The sequence below is a fragment of the Eupeodes corollae genome, chromosome 1, assembly GCF_945859685.1.
Source record: "Eupeodes corollae chromosome 1, idEupCoro1.1, whole genome shotgun sequence".
Classification (NCBI taxonomy): Eukaryota; Metazoa; Arthropoda; class Insecta; order Diptera; family Syrphidae; genus Eupeodes; species Eupeodes corollae.
The window spans coordinates 119,933,346-119,950,347 of record NC_079147.1 but is presented as its reverse complement, the minus strand read 5'-3'; the positions used below and the strand labels follow the sequence as shown (position 1 = coordinate 119,950,347).

Below are 17,002 nucleotides of genomic sequence, written 5' to 3'. Positions count from 1 at the left end.
AGTTGGAAATTAGCTAAAATTATTCCACTCTTAAAACCAGGCAAATCTGCAGATATGCCTTGCAATTACAGACCGATCAGTATACTTAGCTCATTAAGTAAATGTTTTGAACAAGTAATTAAAAAAAAAATAACAACACATGTTGAGAGATACGATATACTTCCACTAGAACAGTTTGGATTTCGCGCCTTCCACAATTCAGTTCACCAAGTACATAGAATAACCAATCATATTAAGAAAAATTTCAATGAAGGAAAAAGCACAGGTACGATGTTGCTTGACATTGACACCGTTTGGCACGACGCTTTGCTACATAAGCTTTTGATTCTAAACTTTCCAAAGTATCTCATAAAGATTGTACAATCATTTTTGAGAAACAGGACATTTAGAGTTACTGTAAACAATAACCTTTCTGATGCTTTTGATGTAAGTGCAGGTGTACCTCAAGGCTCTGTACTTGGTCCAATCTTATACAATATTTACACTTATGATTTCCCTTCCCAAACTGTGAAAAAGCAATTTTTGCCGATGATACCTGTATCTTTTCTTCTGATTCAGTTGGCTTCTTCATAGAAGCTAACTTGCAATCTGCATTATATGAAATACAAAGCTACTGCAATGCTTGGAAAATAAAAATAAATGCTTCAAAAACTCAGGCTGTCTTTTTCACTCGAAAAAGAAAAGCCTGTTTTTTGCCAAGTAATAACCTAGTTATTTGCGGAATGAGTACAGGTTGGCAAACAAGTGCAAAATATCTTGGGGTATACCTCGATAAAACCCTTACTTTTGGCTTACATGTACAAGAAATAGTGAAAAAAGTTAATATCACAATAAAAGTTTTATACCCTTTCATCAACCGTAAATCTAAATTGAGCATGAAAAACAAGTTGTTGATATACAAAGTTGTATTTCAAGCAATAATATTTTACGGTTCTCCAGCATGGGGCAGATGTGCTATAAGTCACGTTCGTAGGTTACAAATCATTCAAAATAAAGTCTTGAAATTGATGTTGAATCTTCCAAGACATTTTTCGACAGAAGAACTGCACCAAATTTGTAATATTGAACTTATATCGTTAAGACTTTCAAGGCTTTATGAGAGATATAACATAGCATGCAATTCTTCCGACAACGAATTGATAGCAAACCTGGCTAGTTAATAAATATATATAAAAAAAAATAATGTACGTATACATATATATGTATTACATAATAATATTTATTTGTAATTTGATAATTATTTGTATATTTATTTATTTATATATTTTATAAAAAAAATGTGAAGTATCCAAACTCTTCCAGTATTTGTTAATTTGTAAAATTATTATTTATTCTTGTTTATTTATTTATTACTTATTTATTTAATTAATTTGTTTTAATTTGTTTTTAAAGTTATTTATTTATTTCGCTATTCGTTTTGTTAATGTTCAATGTTTAAAAACTTATTATTTATTTATTTATTTATGACTTATATTTATTTATTTGTTTATTTGTTTTGTATTTATTTATTTATTTTATCATCTATTTATTTAACATTTATTTATGTATGTATCTATTTACTTATTCATTATTTATTTCCTGAGTATATTGCAAAGCTTGGTTCTATCTAAAGCTTCACCGCCTCCCATTAGTTTCAACTCTTTTAATGAAGGTTTTTAGAAGCATTTCCTTCACTATATTTTTTGGTCTACATTTTCATTTGCTTAAAATACTGTTTATTCTTATTGTCAGTAGCAAGGTAGTTATATACCGTAAATCTGTAAATTGTACAATAAAGGTTAAGATATCAATGTAATATATTTTCTGCTTAAATAAATATATCCAATCCAAATTAATAAAAATTACCAACAATATTTTTTATATGATGAAATAGTTTGCATTCAAAATCTAGTTTTGTAAACGATCTTTAGTTGAAAACCAATTATTACCAATTTTAGCAGCAGAACTATAAACGAATGAAAATGGTTTTTGACTCAAGTGTTAGGAGAACAAGGAAAGGTACCTTTTACCCTCAAACTATTTATTTCACAAAAAATATTGTTGTGAATGTTGTTTTAAAGTTTTAATCAAGACAATTCGACAGATTACATGTTAAGTTACCTCCTAATACTTTAGTCAAAAACCATTTTTTGTCAGTTATTTTTTGGTTTTCCTTTCTTTTTTTTAATAAAAATTGCCAACAATATTTTTTATATGATGAAAAAGTTTGCTTTCAAAAACTATTTTTCTAAACGTGATCTTTAATTGAAAACCAATTATTACCAATTTGAGCAGCAGTTTTTATTTCTTACTACTAAAGCTACTATTTTATCGATTTTTCTTAAAATTTAGAAGAAAATGAAATCAATTTGTAGTCATCGAACACTTGTTTTTACCAATTTTGCTATTTTAATATTTATGAAAAAAATACAGTTGTAATTTTATTAAAATTTTAATGAATGTCGAAAAGATATTTGAGTCAAAAATCAATTCCTACCAAATTTTAGTAATGTTTTTATTTTATGTTAACAAAATTGTCAAATCGGTTTTTCTTAAAATTTTATCAGATGTCATATAATTATCTTGAACAAATAATATAATTTTTTGTTCGTAAAATATTTTTCAGTTTTTCTGATTTATAAAACAAACCGATAGTTAATTTTTTTTCAAAATTATTTCAACTTGGTATCAAAACACAATACACAATATCAAATTTAAAGTCGGTAACAATATTGCTTCGTGAGATGTTTTGGGCTAACCAAAATGTTCACTTTTTTTAAATTGGTATGGTAAGAAAAACATTCAATACATTTTTTTTAAAGTCCTTCATTCATCTTTGATGTTATTATCTGTAAAACATAATATATAATATAATAGTATAACTTAATTAAAGTCGATATCTCCACTGTTACTTGAAATATTGACGACGTAATGAGCGTCGTACGAACGTACATACACACGGACATCTCGTCATATAGAAATTTTGAAAAATAATCCAAGGTAACTTACTTTGCTTTTTTGGTACTACAAGAAGCTACAAATTTCTAATTATCACTGTTAATAAACATATTTCTTAAGAGATAAGAAATTATTAAAACAGCCTTTATTTTTTTCTTCCTTTCTTCTTTCCTTTCCACATGACCCCCATTGTGGTAGAATACTAGATGCGTTTTTTCGACGTATACCCAATAGACCTATTATTATTAAAAAAAATTGTTTGTGAACAGTTTATTGAGAACTTGGGCTAGTGACTTATAACTCTCAACCATTCCTGTGTGCGAGTACTGTTTTCAGGGATGGAGGGGACCTACAGTTTAAGCCGAATCCAATCGCCCAATTTGAGAAATCAATTTTTATGATAAGAAGTACTCTTGGAGAATTTATCAATTCCTCGCAAGAGACAGTGTGAACAAAAATTTAAATGACATAGACAGGGATTGAAGACTAGACCTCTGGAATCACAGTCCAACACATTTTTTTAAAATTTAATTTGTATTCATTAATTCTAAAACTTAAAACCAGACAAAAATTCATAAAACTAGCCTTATTAACCATAACCTACAACTAACTTACTGATCCCATACGGACACTCTAATTAAACAATAATACTTAATTCTAATGCCTTTCGGCTCTAAGATCAATTTAACTTTATATATTTTTTTATTCATTATAAAGTTCCTTTTTAATTTTTAATAACTTAATAACTACTTAAAATTAGGTCGTTTTTTATTGTATTTTTTTTTTGTTTTTTTCTTATTCAACTGCCAATTGATATTGTATCAGACCGCACCTATCTAAAAATAGCAATGCCTCTGGTGGGATGTAGCTGCTCAAGCACTCTCAAAATACTCATCGTTCGAATAGAACGCCCCGAAAATGCTGTTGGTCGAAGACATAGCTCTTGCAATGTGACCTCGAACGAGTTTTATCATGAAATTGTCAGTTCTGTTGTTTCGAGCTCCTGTGTATAGGACCTCGTTGGCATATTAATGCACGAAAGAAGATTCGTAAACACTGCCGTTTGAACACCCGAAACTTCTGCAACCGGGAAAGGGGCACCATTGAACCACACAGGACAACCATAAACGATCATCAGCCGTATGAGGGCCATGTAGCAAATTATCTTCACTCTGGGGTCACTCCGACTGCTGTAAAACAGCCGTTACGTCAGAGCGAAGGCTCCTATGGCCTTAGTCAAAGCAGCATTTATATGTCTTTCGAAATATAAATACTGATCTAACCAGATATCCAGGCACTTTACTACGCTCTCTGTTGAAGATAATTTTTAATTAAGAATGTTGTGGTAGAAGTTACATTGCCACTTTTGACAACAAACTTTCTACCGTTAAGCAAATTATATAGTATATACAACAATGGCTTGTTTAATGTAAAGACCCTCTTACCATACGGTGTCAAAGGACTTTTCCAAATCAACCAGAACAGCACCTGTGCATTGTTGCTTTGATTTATTGTATTGAATATCAGAAACGAGTTTAGACGCAGCATTAGTTGTGTCGTGACCCGCCTTAAACCAGAACTGTGTATCCGGAATTATTTTTCTGTTCGCAGCCCACTAAATCAGAGCCCTATTGTTTATCTTTTCGAAAACTTTGCTGATGCTCGGAAGAAGACTTATCGACCGAAGATTTGACGGGTTGGAGTTGTCCTTTCCCTTTTTCGGGAGAGGATGAACCAGAGCGGTCTTCCAATTCACTGGATAATATGCATTATTCAGTGCATTATTAAAGAGTGTATTGTAAATGGCCTCCATCGGTAAATGTCTTACTACAACGTTATATATAGCATCGACACCTGCTGACTTGTTGTTTTTATTGAGTTGAAGATAAGACTGGTATCAGAAGGATACGGCATCTGGAAGACTTGTCAATTTCTGATCTAATCAAGCCAAACACATACGTATGAACACAGCTTCCAATCTTATTAATAAAGTCTTTGCGACGAGTGACTCAAAATACCACTCTGACAATGAGAAAAAAGTAACACAAATACTCATTGACAATAGCTTTCGCGATAAAAATCATAAGAAACTTGATACTTCGTCAAAAACATCAAGTTTCTTCCGGAAAAAAGTTGGAAGAGGAGAATGGTGTTTATAAAAGTGTTGTGTATGTTCCCAAACTCTCGGAAAATTTCAAAGAAGTTGTTGCCAAAAACAACCCTGACGTGAACTTAGCATATAAGTCAAACATTATTAACATGCCTAAAGACGAAAACGGACAAGGATCGCCGCTCAGACGTAGTTTAAAAAATAAACTGCAAAGGAAAACCGGACGAACCATGCAATCTCTGTTACATTGGCACAACTAAACAACTCCTTCCAAAAAGAATGGCTAACCATAAATCAGATAATCATCAGAATCATGCCACACCATCGAAACAGGACATCAACCAGATTTTGAAGGAGTCCAAATTCTTGCAACGGAGAAAAATACATCCAAACGTTATACATTAGAAACACATCACATAATAAACAACAAAAATAATATGAACCGCAAACAAGACACTCAAAACATATCCGCCGTTTACTGTTCCTTAGTGTCAGACACAAACAATTCAACAGTTTACATTTAACAGTGACAAGTCGTCAAAGTCGGAAGCGCTTTAAATTGTATTTGTTTTTATTGTTTAAATTGTTTTTTTAATATTTAAATCAATGTAAGTGATACTTGTCTTTACATAATATTCGTATGTATTAAATAAACACTTTTATCATTTTTGTGAATAAAGACATCCTCTGAAGAAGACGGCAATCACCGTCAAAAAGTTGGAAAAAGTCAGATGAAAACTGTTTTCATTTAATCATCAAAAAGATCAACAAAGCCGATGAGAATCACCACTTTAATTGTTCTCAAATCAAACATAAATATCGATATCAGCAATATCAATGTCAAATGCAACAAGCTGTACAGCAGGCTGAAGTGTGTGAAAACTGTCTTGCTTGCAGCCACAAAATACGTTTTTTCTTAAGTAACCGATCCTGTTAATTTTAAGCTCATGTTCACTGCAGAATTGAGTGAATTAGAGAATAAAAATACAATCCCCAAATCCTTATTATCTCTCAATGCCTTCATCGATGGTAATGGGTTACTGCGTATGGGTGGCCGACTCCAGAACATACTACTTTCCTATAACCAGCAGCATCTGATCATTCTGAAATCTAATTACCACTTCTCTGAACTTGTGATGCGAGATGCACATAATAAGACCCTACACGTTGGAAACCAGCAAACTACGGCCTTCATTCGTATGACTTACTGGATAGCAAGACTTAAACAACACGTAAAAAAACATATACATAATTGCCCGATATGTTTCAGATATAAAAAAAGGAGTCTACAACAACTCAAGTGAAGCCTGCCAGCACCACGAGTACGAATATCCACACCATTCACCCATACTGGAGTTACTGAATCAGGGCTTAATAATAATATTAGGCTTATAGATTTCTTAATTTTATTAAAACCTTTGAAATATTCTTCATTTTTGAAACACATGTTGTATTTGAGAATTTAAGTAAATTTACCAAATCTTTTAACGGATATAAAATTTTTTCGATTCCGGCAACCAAAACATCACCAAAAGATGGCGTGCAAGCTTTGGATGCGAGTATGGAATACAAACATCAAAACTGGAGTTCTATAATTTGGGAAAATCCAAGACAATATTTTAGTTAAGCTTTTGAAAAAAAACCTAATATATTTATTATTCCTTTTTATATAAATTACAACAGATGGACCGAAGACTTTGACAGGCTGGACAATTTAATGTTTGATCTATCGAGCAAAAACGTAATGTTGGTTGGTGATTTCAATGCTAGAATAAGTGAAAACCAAGTTACAACCCAATTGCTATATCTAACTCAGCACTATTAAATTATTATAATAAAACATCTAAGGATTATATCTACAATCAAAACGGAGTGATATTATTAGAAATGCTGCAACTGTATGATAGCATTATTTTGAATGGATGCACGGAATGTGGCATCGAAGGGCATTTCACTTTTGTTGGTGGCCAGAGCAAATCGGCGATTGATTTGCTATACAAATTTGAAGCTTTGAGTAAACAATTTTCAGATCATATGCCAGTAGTAGTTAATTAGAAATCTTACTTTGAACCACAACAGAGATCCCTTAGTTTGATGCCCCGATTAAAATAGAAAACTCCAAATTTAGAAACATATTAACACTATTTAGATGATTACCTTTCACACACCTCTCCAACTAATTTGTCAAATTGTGACCTCACAACTCAATTAACAGAATCCATAAGATGTTCTGTAATTAACCCCACTCCAAAAATTACAAGTTCTGTTGCTCAAAAATGGTTTGATACTACATGTCTTAAAGCCAGAAAACAATCATTCGCACTATTGAAAGCTTCCGCAGAAGTTGTGATCAAATGAGAAGTATAAGAAAATTGCTTTATTAAGAAACCCAATTTTGAATCCATGCAAGCCCAAACACTCAACTCTAAAGGCTTAAGTGTTTCTGCAGATGATCTATCTGAATATTTTAAAAATTTTCTTCAAATAAACCCAACAACTATTTCTATATATATTCATATATTGGACTCAGTTATATCAGTCAATGAAATACGACTCGTTCTCCAAAGAAGCAAGATGGGATACCCTGCGAATATTTTAAGAATGCAACCCCTACTTTTTATAACCATCTACATACACTTTTTAATAAGATGTGCTGATGTGCCGTCCTCTTTTAAAAAAATCGATAATTTTTCCAATCCATAAAAATGGTGATCTAAATGCAGTTGAAAACTACTGAGGCATATCTTTCATGAATGTCATTGCGAAGATATTTTGTGTTGTTCTTATTAACGGGGTTGAAAATTGTGTGGATATAAACAACATTCTTACAGAGGTTCAACAAAATTTATCCAAATATTTCCGTTGTTTGTATACAGATACTAAAGTTGCAGTCTAGTATGGTCGAACATATTCAAAACTATTTAAATCCCTTACTGGAGTAAAGCAGGGATTTCTACTCAGTGCTCTATTATTTGCTCTTTTTATTAATGATGTAGCTACGCGAATTTCAAGAGGAGTTCGAAATACGGGTATCGTATAAAATGTATTACTCTACGCTGATGACCTTCTTTTGTCATCCGAATCAGCAGAAACACTGCAATTGATGGTAAATCGTCTTACGGACTATTGTGTGTCATCAACACAGACAAAACGTAAGTAATGATCGTTTCGCGTTCCAATCAGAGTGAAGTTAGGAACACCAGGATACTTAATGGAAATCATTTAGAAATATCAAAAGAATACAAGTACCTTGTAGAAAAAGCAAAAACTTAACAAAGCTTAATAAAAGGTATTTAAAAGAAGATTTTCTCTAACGATCACATAAACCTTTCAACAACATATAATATTTTCAATGCAGTCGTGAAATGTTCGCTGTGTTATGCGGAACAAATATAGGGTATGCAAGAACACGAAGAAATTGAAAATTTTGAAAGAAATTTCTTAAAGAAAATATTTAATATTCCCTTTTACGGGTAACTCGGTTATGTAAGCTAATGATGCTCTACGAAATTCGGAATAGGGAGTAATGTATGGGGACATAAGAAAACATTGATGCTTCCTGTGGAGAAATTGTGCAGATCAATCTAAACAATATTGTTTAGATGAAAACGTCCGTTTTAATTATAACTTTTGTTACAAGAACTTCATTCAAGATTGTTTCTCCTATAAAGATATTTTCCTAATTTTTAAATCAAGATGCGAACTTCTAAATTTAAATGGAAAACCGTACAACGGAAGCTTTGGCTAATTTTGCAATTTATGTAACTTGAGAGCTAAAGAGGATTGCTTTCATTTCATCAGTGTGTGTCCAATTTTTAACCAGCAAAAAAGAGTATGCTTTAGTAAACCAACCCTATATCATTATACGATTGAAATTTTAAATCGATCAGATTGGGTGAATCTTGCCAAACTTGTCAGCTAGCTGCCACTACAGAATGCTTATAATAACGGATATAAATAAATTATGTAATGCAAATATTTATACAATCAAATCATACTTTTTTTTCCTATTTTAATTTATTACCATTGCACATATCTCCTTGTTTAATTGTATACTTAAATATTTTAAAGTTACCAGTCGAGCTGACTGCTAAGCCAATGCTTAAAAATTCATAAAAGCTTTTGTAGAATTGATAATGATTACTTGCAATAATATAATATTTGAATTGAATTGAAATGAAATGACACTCAAGTAAAGATATAAATCCTCGGTAGCCATATTGGTTTGCCCACAGGCTAAACCGGAAACCGGACTCATAAACTCGTTAAAGTATGCGTGTGATTTCTCCTCTAATTTATGAAATTTCCCCACAAACTCAGTAGTTAATTCTATTACCCTGGTTACAAGAGGAGATCGAGGAATCGAATTGAGATTTTGATCCAGGTATATGGTGGCACTGAATCGAGGAATCGAATTCAAATGGAATCGAAATGACATTTGGGTTGTATTTGTGTGCGTACTTTTACGTGAATAACTTTCAAATATTATAACAATGCTCTCAACACAAAGCCGAGCGCCAAATTAAATTCAGCTTAGAACAAACAAGATGGAAAAAACTTATCGCACGCACACAAGCAAGACCTCACACACCAATAACTCCATTCCCCTATTCAGGTTTACAAACAAATTTTCGATTCGATTCACCTCTTTCAGTGGGATCGGATTTCGATCCGATCCAGGTCTATACGGCGCTAAATCGTGATTAAATTCGGATTCAATTCTCCTTGTAAACGCGGTGTATGTATGTGTGAAAACATCCATTTTTCTCGTTGAATTCGTCTACATTAAATGTTAACAAATGGGTTTTGGAGGATGATAAGTACGAAGAATTTATGGCTGAAACAGAAACACGCTTCAGCTTCGGCTACGCCTGACGTTTACGAGTTCAGCCATAGGAATTCAATGCATGCTATTACAATGGAGCTTTGACCCCACGTTTCGTTTGACAATCGTAAGGAAAAGTACGTAATGTAACGTAATGTAATGTGACTCCAAACGGAAGCTCTAGTTCAATTATCTGAACATTTGCTTTGTCTGACAGCTCAACAGCTGTAAAAAATGTCAATAAACAAAATATTTGCTCTTTGGAGGGATGAAATAATAAAAATGTCATTGAAAGCAACCTCGAAGCAAGGCCACCGTAACGCAGACGAAGCCGAAGCTGAAGCGTGTTTGTGATTCAGCCATTAAACCTTCATATAGTGTTTTTGCTTTTTATTTACTTGCAAACCATCGTTGTCCAATTTTGGGGATAGTTAAATATGAATCGATAGAAAATTTATTAAGATTCTACGTACGTAAGTACTGTCAACTTCGAAAAAATACACCAAACTACATGATAATTATTGCAACCGTGTTATCATAACTTTTTATCAAAATAGTTCGTCTGCACATCGATTTTCTTTTAAGAGTGTTTAATATGGGTGATAACAGATTACCTAAAGTGATTGCGATGAATGTTAAAAAAAATAATTCTTGGTTCGAGAAATTGAAAGAATGGATTTTATTTGAACGTTCCAGATTGCAATGGAAGGAAGTCAAGGGTTCCCTGTATAATCTCATTAACTGTTGAAAATTAGCCTTTTTTCACTGTAAAGTGCATTAAAGCCAAGTTGGTCGTATGTCATTTGGCCTAATTTGTTTAAACTGATGAAAAATGTAGACTCGAATGCATCGCACAAACAGCTTCTTCAGTTCATATAGCCACGTATAACAATCTCGAACATAATTTGTGAGAAAGGAATTATTTTAAGAACTAACTCAATCAAAAAAAAAATATCTGCGGTTTTCGAAATGAAAAGCGAAATTATATATACGATTGAACTTCACGCTGCATCGTGGGGATCTGCCGATTAATTGTTCAATATGCAATATTTCGGTAAAAGAAGTTATAAAGCATTTCATAGGAAAATGTCCAGTATTAATCAAATTAAAAAGGACATTTCTTATGAAATATAACAAATCTATACCATTTTTATAGAAAAACTATGGCTTACAGAACCCAAATATATAATGAAACTTTTAGAAACACTTTTAAATACACGTTTTTTAGTGTAAAACATTTTTTGTTTTTCTTTATAAAAATTATGATCTTCTGGTGTGTTTTCAAAATTTAAAACTACAATTTAGAACCTTGTTTAAAGGTTGTTAATTGGGTAGTCGGCAATGCCATGCTTATATATATTTTGTAGACTAAACTTCTGAGTCATTTGGCCTAATTTGTTTAAACTGATGAAAAATGTAGACTCGAATGCATCGCACAAACAGCTTCTTCAGTTCATATAGCCACGTATAACAATCTCGAACATAATTTTTGAGAAAGGAATTAGTTTAAGAACTAACTCAATCAAAAAAAAAAAATATCTGCGGTTTTCGAAATGAAAAGCGAAATTATATATACGATTGAACTGCATCGTGGGGATCTGCCGATTAATTGTTCAATATGCAATATTTCGGTAAAAGAAGTTATAAAGCATTTCATAGGAAAATGTCCAGTATTAATCAAATTAAAAAGGACATTTCTTATGAAATATAACAAATCTATACCATTTTTATAGAAAAACTATGGCTTACAGAACCCAAATATATAATGAAACTTTTAGAAACACTTTTAAATACACGTTTTTTAGTGTAAAACATTTTTTGTTTTTCTTTATAAAAATTATGATCTTCTGGTGTGTTTTCAAAATTTAAAACTACAATTTAGAACCTTGTTTAAAGGTTGTTAATTGGGTAGTCGGCAATGCCATGTTTATATATATTTTGTAGACTAAACTTCTGAGACTTGCTCTCAATGCTAATTGTTCACTTCAGTTCGAATTAAAAATTGTATGAGGTTTTCTACTTGGAATACTTTGTAGAGATTCATGAAAATTCATATTTTGATAGCTGAAAACATATTTTTATTTTTTTTTATTTTGTTCCTGTCCTATAAACTGACCATGCGATCTTCTATCTAAGCTGAGAGTAAGGTGCGTAGGGAAAAGGAAATGCAACAACAGAAAATATGAAACATTTTAAATAAATGAATTAGGTGGCACAACAGTCTTTTGAGAACTAGGGCCTTGTAACTTACAGCTCTAAATCATTCCTTTGTGAGAGTAATGTTTTCAGAGATAGGGGGGAACTACAGTTTTAAGTCAAAACCAAACCGATATTTCTTTTTATTTGAATTAAAAAGAAATTAATTTATTTTCTCAAAATATAAATACAACAATAAATAAATGTATCTACTTAAGTAAATAGTGTTATTTCATGTCGAACGATCTATTTTTTTTTATAGGTAAGCGAAGACCTTAATGCTCTTTTCCGAATGTCGACAACACGACATGATGCGATCAACATAAAAATTTTGAATGCAGGAGCTTGGGCTAGATGCTCTGATCGAGTTTCTGTTAGTCTTCCTTTGGAACTCGAAGATTATATACCTGACGTCGAGGAATTTTATAAAAAAAAACATTCCGGACGAAAATTACAATGGTATCATCATATGAGTAATGGAACTATCACATTTATCAATAAAGTCGGAAAATATGATTTGGAAGTAACGACATTTCAAATGGCTGTGTTGTTTGCTTGGAATCAAAGACCTGGTGATAGAATAACCTACGAAAATTTAAGATTGGCAACAGAATTACCAGGTGAGTCCAATCTTGAGCTTCTAACTATATACATACATTTATTTCTATTGATCATTCTTTTCTTGTAAAATTGTATCGGTCTCATATCATGGGTTGTTCAAAGTATCATCGTCTATCTATCTAAATAGTTTGCAATTAAACTGTTTTATTTCTTAGTTCGCTGGTTCATATTAGGTGCTGCACGACCAAGGGATTCTGTCACAACCAGTTTAATAATATTGTCTTCAACTGTTGGATGTCGATGTCTCGAATTTTGCTCAATGCGGGTGTCTTAATTTCTTCAAGGAGCTTTCTCTGTTCCATCGGAATGTGTAATGCATATATAGCTATTCTTTCACACGAATAATGAGTTCGTTTTTCGTTCTAGCAGTAGGAAGGTTTCGCTTGTTTGGGTTTGCTTTATGTTCAAACCAACTCAATTGAATCCCTGTTTTACCCGTTTTGCAATGTTTTTAATCACTCGGTTAAATTAATTCAATCTCCTTTGTCACACAAATGTTATTATTTAGTTTTGCAATTAAACTTATTTATTTTAATATTTATTCCTTTTCAAATAAACACACTTTACTTGAAATCGATGTACCTACTTTCATTTCCACTGAAAAACACATACTTTTATTCACTACTAACAAGATGTTAAATTGTTAATTCTACGAACTGTGCTTCCCGTCATATACTTAACGTAATTCAGCAATTAGTATTAACAACAAGAGATGTCTTCAAGCACTTCTTAAGATTTTTCGTCCCAAACATTCAGCTTCGTCCAATTTTTAAACTTTTCTCTTTGCCCTCTTTGAATTCGCTAAACGACATCACTGATTTTTGTATTGACAGCACAAGAACCTTCCTAGTTTTTTTTTTGAAGTTTCGTTGACAATCCCTTGTGACGATGTAGATTTACAGCCATACACGACCTGTGTCAACCGCTACAAGCGGCCATTCAATTTCCTGTCTTTTCGTGGATGTTGATTGGGCAAGCTTAAAGGTCAGTCATGTAATCACCTGTTTCCTGAGACTCTTGTGATGGGTGTCCAAACCTTTTCCACCTAATCATTCGTATGTCTTTCCTCGAAAAGGATTTCAGATGATGTTTGTACTATGTACTGCACTTCGATAGGCCATCGAAAAAATTCCATTGATAGTCGCATTCGCAGACGACTTTTGTGCAGTGTTCTTTTGAGTTCCCGTTGTTTGATTTGCGTTTTATTTATGTTAAGAAACGCGCAAACTTTCTGGTATATGTTTAAATCAAAGTTAATTCATAAGTCGGACACAATCTGGTCGGTCACGGCCTTGGCATCTTGGTGTGTGATAGCGTAAGCCATAGACCATTTCCCCAAGTAATCCAATACCCCCGGAATGTATTTGTTCTACATTGAAAGAAATTATATTAAATTACACACGTATTTTCACGAAGAGGCGTCAAATAAAATGAAATCTGTATTACAGTATGACTTTATAACATGTAGGTAATATAAAATATAATACTAATAGGGTAAACCAACATTCATCCTTAAAATGAATAATATAGTCCAGACCCCGTGTAGATGCGGATAAAACGTTGATTCTGTCTAGAGGTCTAGAGGCCTAGTAAGGTCTTCAGAGATTTGATGTTCTGAGCTTTGAAATAGTATCTTAAAAAGTACTGCAGTTTTCAAACAACTGTGCCTCCTCATTCTCGGCGTCGATCTGATTCGTCGCTGATTCTGCATCTGCATCCTTTTCATTGATCTTCTGATATTGAAGTTAAGTTGATATTGAAGTAAAGTCACACCTGTTTTGCAATTTTTAGTCCGAAAAACTTGGATGGTGTTTCTGGGCCATCGATAAATTCGGGAGGTAACGTCGGACATTTTTTGACGAATCTCTTCTTGAAGTCGGCGTACTATGAGATAAACTTGTTCTGAATCTCCCATTGTCAAGGCAAACGCCAATGCTTCAGAAAGTGTTCGTTAAAAAGTATCTCGTACTACTCTCTGAAGATATATGTCGTAAATGGCTCGAACAAATGTCTCAACTCCAAACAGGTAACAGATTTACTTCGAAACATTTGGATATGAAAAATGAACGAGCCTTTCCATGTGGTAAATTGTTGTAGAGTTGCAACCCACTTCAGAATTCTGGAATTCATTTATAATTTAAAGACTTCTTTCATATTAATATTACTATTATTATCATTATTATTCAAATCAAATGGGGTGGCGCAACAGTCCGTTGTGAACCAGGGCCTAGTGACTTACAACTCTCAACCATTCCTGTGTGCGAGTACGGTTGTCAGGAATGGAAGGGACCTACAATTTAAGGCCGAATCCGAACGGCTAGTTTGAGAAAGCACTTTTTCATGACAAGAATTACTCTTGAAGGGTTTGTCAATTCCTCGCAAGAGGCAGTACCCGCGAAAATTATTTTTTTTAATTAAGGTGTCACAGGCAGGGATTGAACCCAAGACCTCTTGCATGGCAGTCCAACGCACTTTTTTTTTTTTTTTTTTTTTTTTTTTTTCAAATTCATTTTTATTTAATTCATTCTTAAACCTATCTTAAAGCTAGACAAAAATTCATAAAACTAGCCTAATTATCCATAACTTACAACTAACTTAATGGTCCCATACGGACACTCTAAGTTAAACTATAACACTTAATACTAATGCCTTTCGGCCCTAAGATCTATTTTACTTATTTAAATTTTATTTCATTTATTTTTGTATTTATTAGAAAATTTGAACAAAAAACTAATATCAATATCCTTTATTTATTTATTTTTACTTACAAACTACTTAAAGTTAGGTCCTTAAATAAAACTTAAAACTAACTTAAACTACCTATTCTACCTATAAACTACTTAAAACTAGAACAACCACAGCAGCAAATCTAACGTTTTCGTTTTTATATTTTATTGTCTTTTATGTACGTTGTTTAATTTTTTTGTTTTTTTTTTTGTTTTTGTTTTTTTTATATTCCATGTTTTTTTTTTTTTTTAATTTCTTTAGTTTTTTTTTTTTTTTGTATTTTTTTTTTGTGCCACCATGCCTATTCTACTTAAAACTAAACCCTAAAACTATAAAACAAGTATGTAAGCCGGCCAAGGCTTAAAACCCCATCCCGACTACCCACTATCAAGTGCTGATTGAAGCCACCAAAACTGGTTCTCCTGCTTCACCCTATCAGTTCGGTCCCGCTCGGACACAGCCCTACTGAACCGAAGGAGCTCTGCTCCGCCTTGTGCCATGACGTCCCGATTGTACAGGAGTCGCCTATCCACGGTTCTTCGTCTGACGTGGTAGATTAACGGAACTGCCAATCTATCCTGTATCAGACCGCATTTATCTAAAAAGAGGAATGCCTCTGGGGGAATCAAGCCGCTCAAGCGTGCACTCTCAAAATACTCGTCGTTCGGATAGAACGCCCCGAAAATTAAATTGTTGGTCGAAGACATAGCTCTTGCAATGTGACCTCGAACGAGTTTTATCACGAAATTGTCAATTCTGTTGATTCTAGCCTCGTTGTATAGGACCTCGTTGGAATAGTAATGCACATAAGAAGATTCGGCTGTTCGATATAAGCCGGTACAGCGTCGTAAACACTGCCGCTCGAACACCCGAAACTTCTCCATCTGGGAAGGGGCAACGTTGAACCACACAGGACAACCATAAACGATCATTGGCCGTATGAGGGCCATGTAGCAAATTACCTTCACTCTGGGGTCAAGCCGACTGCTAAAAAACAGCCGTTTCGTCAGAGCAAAGGCTCCTCTGGCCCTGGTCAGAGCAGCATTTATATGCCTGTCGAAATATAAATACTGATCTAACCAGATACCGAGGTACTTCACTACACTTTTGCTCGCCAATGGCTGCCCGTGAAGATCAACGATGACCATCTTGCGCCAATTCTTACACGTATCCCTAGTGGCCCTAGCCAACGGAGTCCGGAACAGAATTGTCTCTGACTTCTGGACATTTATTTTCAGTTTCCAGTCGTCGCAATATCGCTGAATCTTGTCGAAATCACGCTGCAAGAGAATTCTAATAACCTCAACCTTTCGGGCCGTTCTGTACGCAATTAGATCGTCGGCGTACGCAATTGCCTTTGTAAGACTACCTATCAGATCGCTGGTGTAAATGCTGAAGAGAATCGGCGAATTCACCGCTCCCTGTTGAAGACCATTTTTAATTGAGAATGTTGTGGTAGAAGTTACATTGCCACTTTTGACAACAAACTTTCTACCGTTAAGCATATCATAAAGTATATACAACAATGGCTTGCTTATGCCAAGTCTGCTCAGTTTTAGGTAAAGACCCTCTAACCATACGGTGTC

At 33.4% G+C, this 17,002-nt stretch overlaps 1 protein-coding gene across 1 annotated transcript in view; it reads left to right on the top strand.

The window, feature by feature from the left end:
• LOC129953740 (cullin-5) overlaps positions 1-17,002 on the top strand; it is a 44,543-nt gene that overhangs the window by 18,981 nt on the left and 8,560 nt on the right. Inside the window, exon 5 of the mRNA XM_056067152.1 lies at positions 12,331-12,688. Coding sequence (XP_055923127.1) covers positions 12,331-12,688 — 358 coding nt within the window. The remainder of the gene's footprint in view (positions 1-12,330; positions 12,689-17,002) is intronic.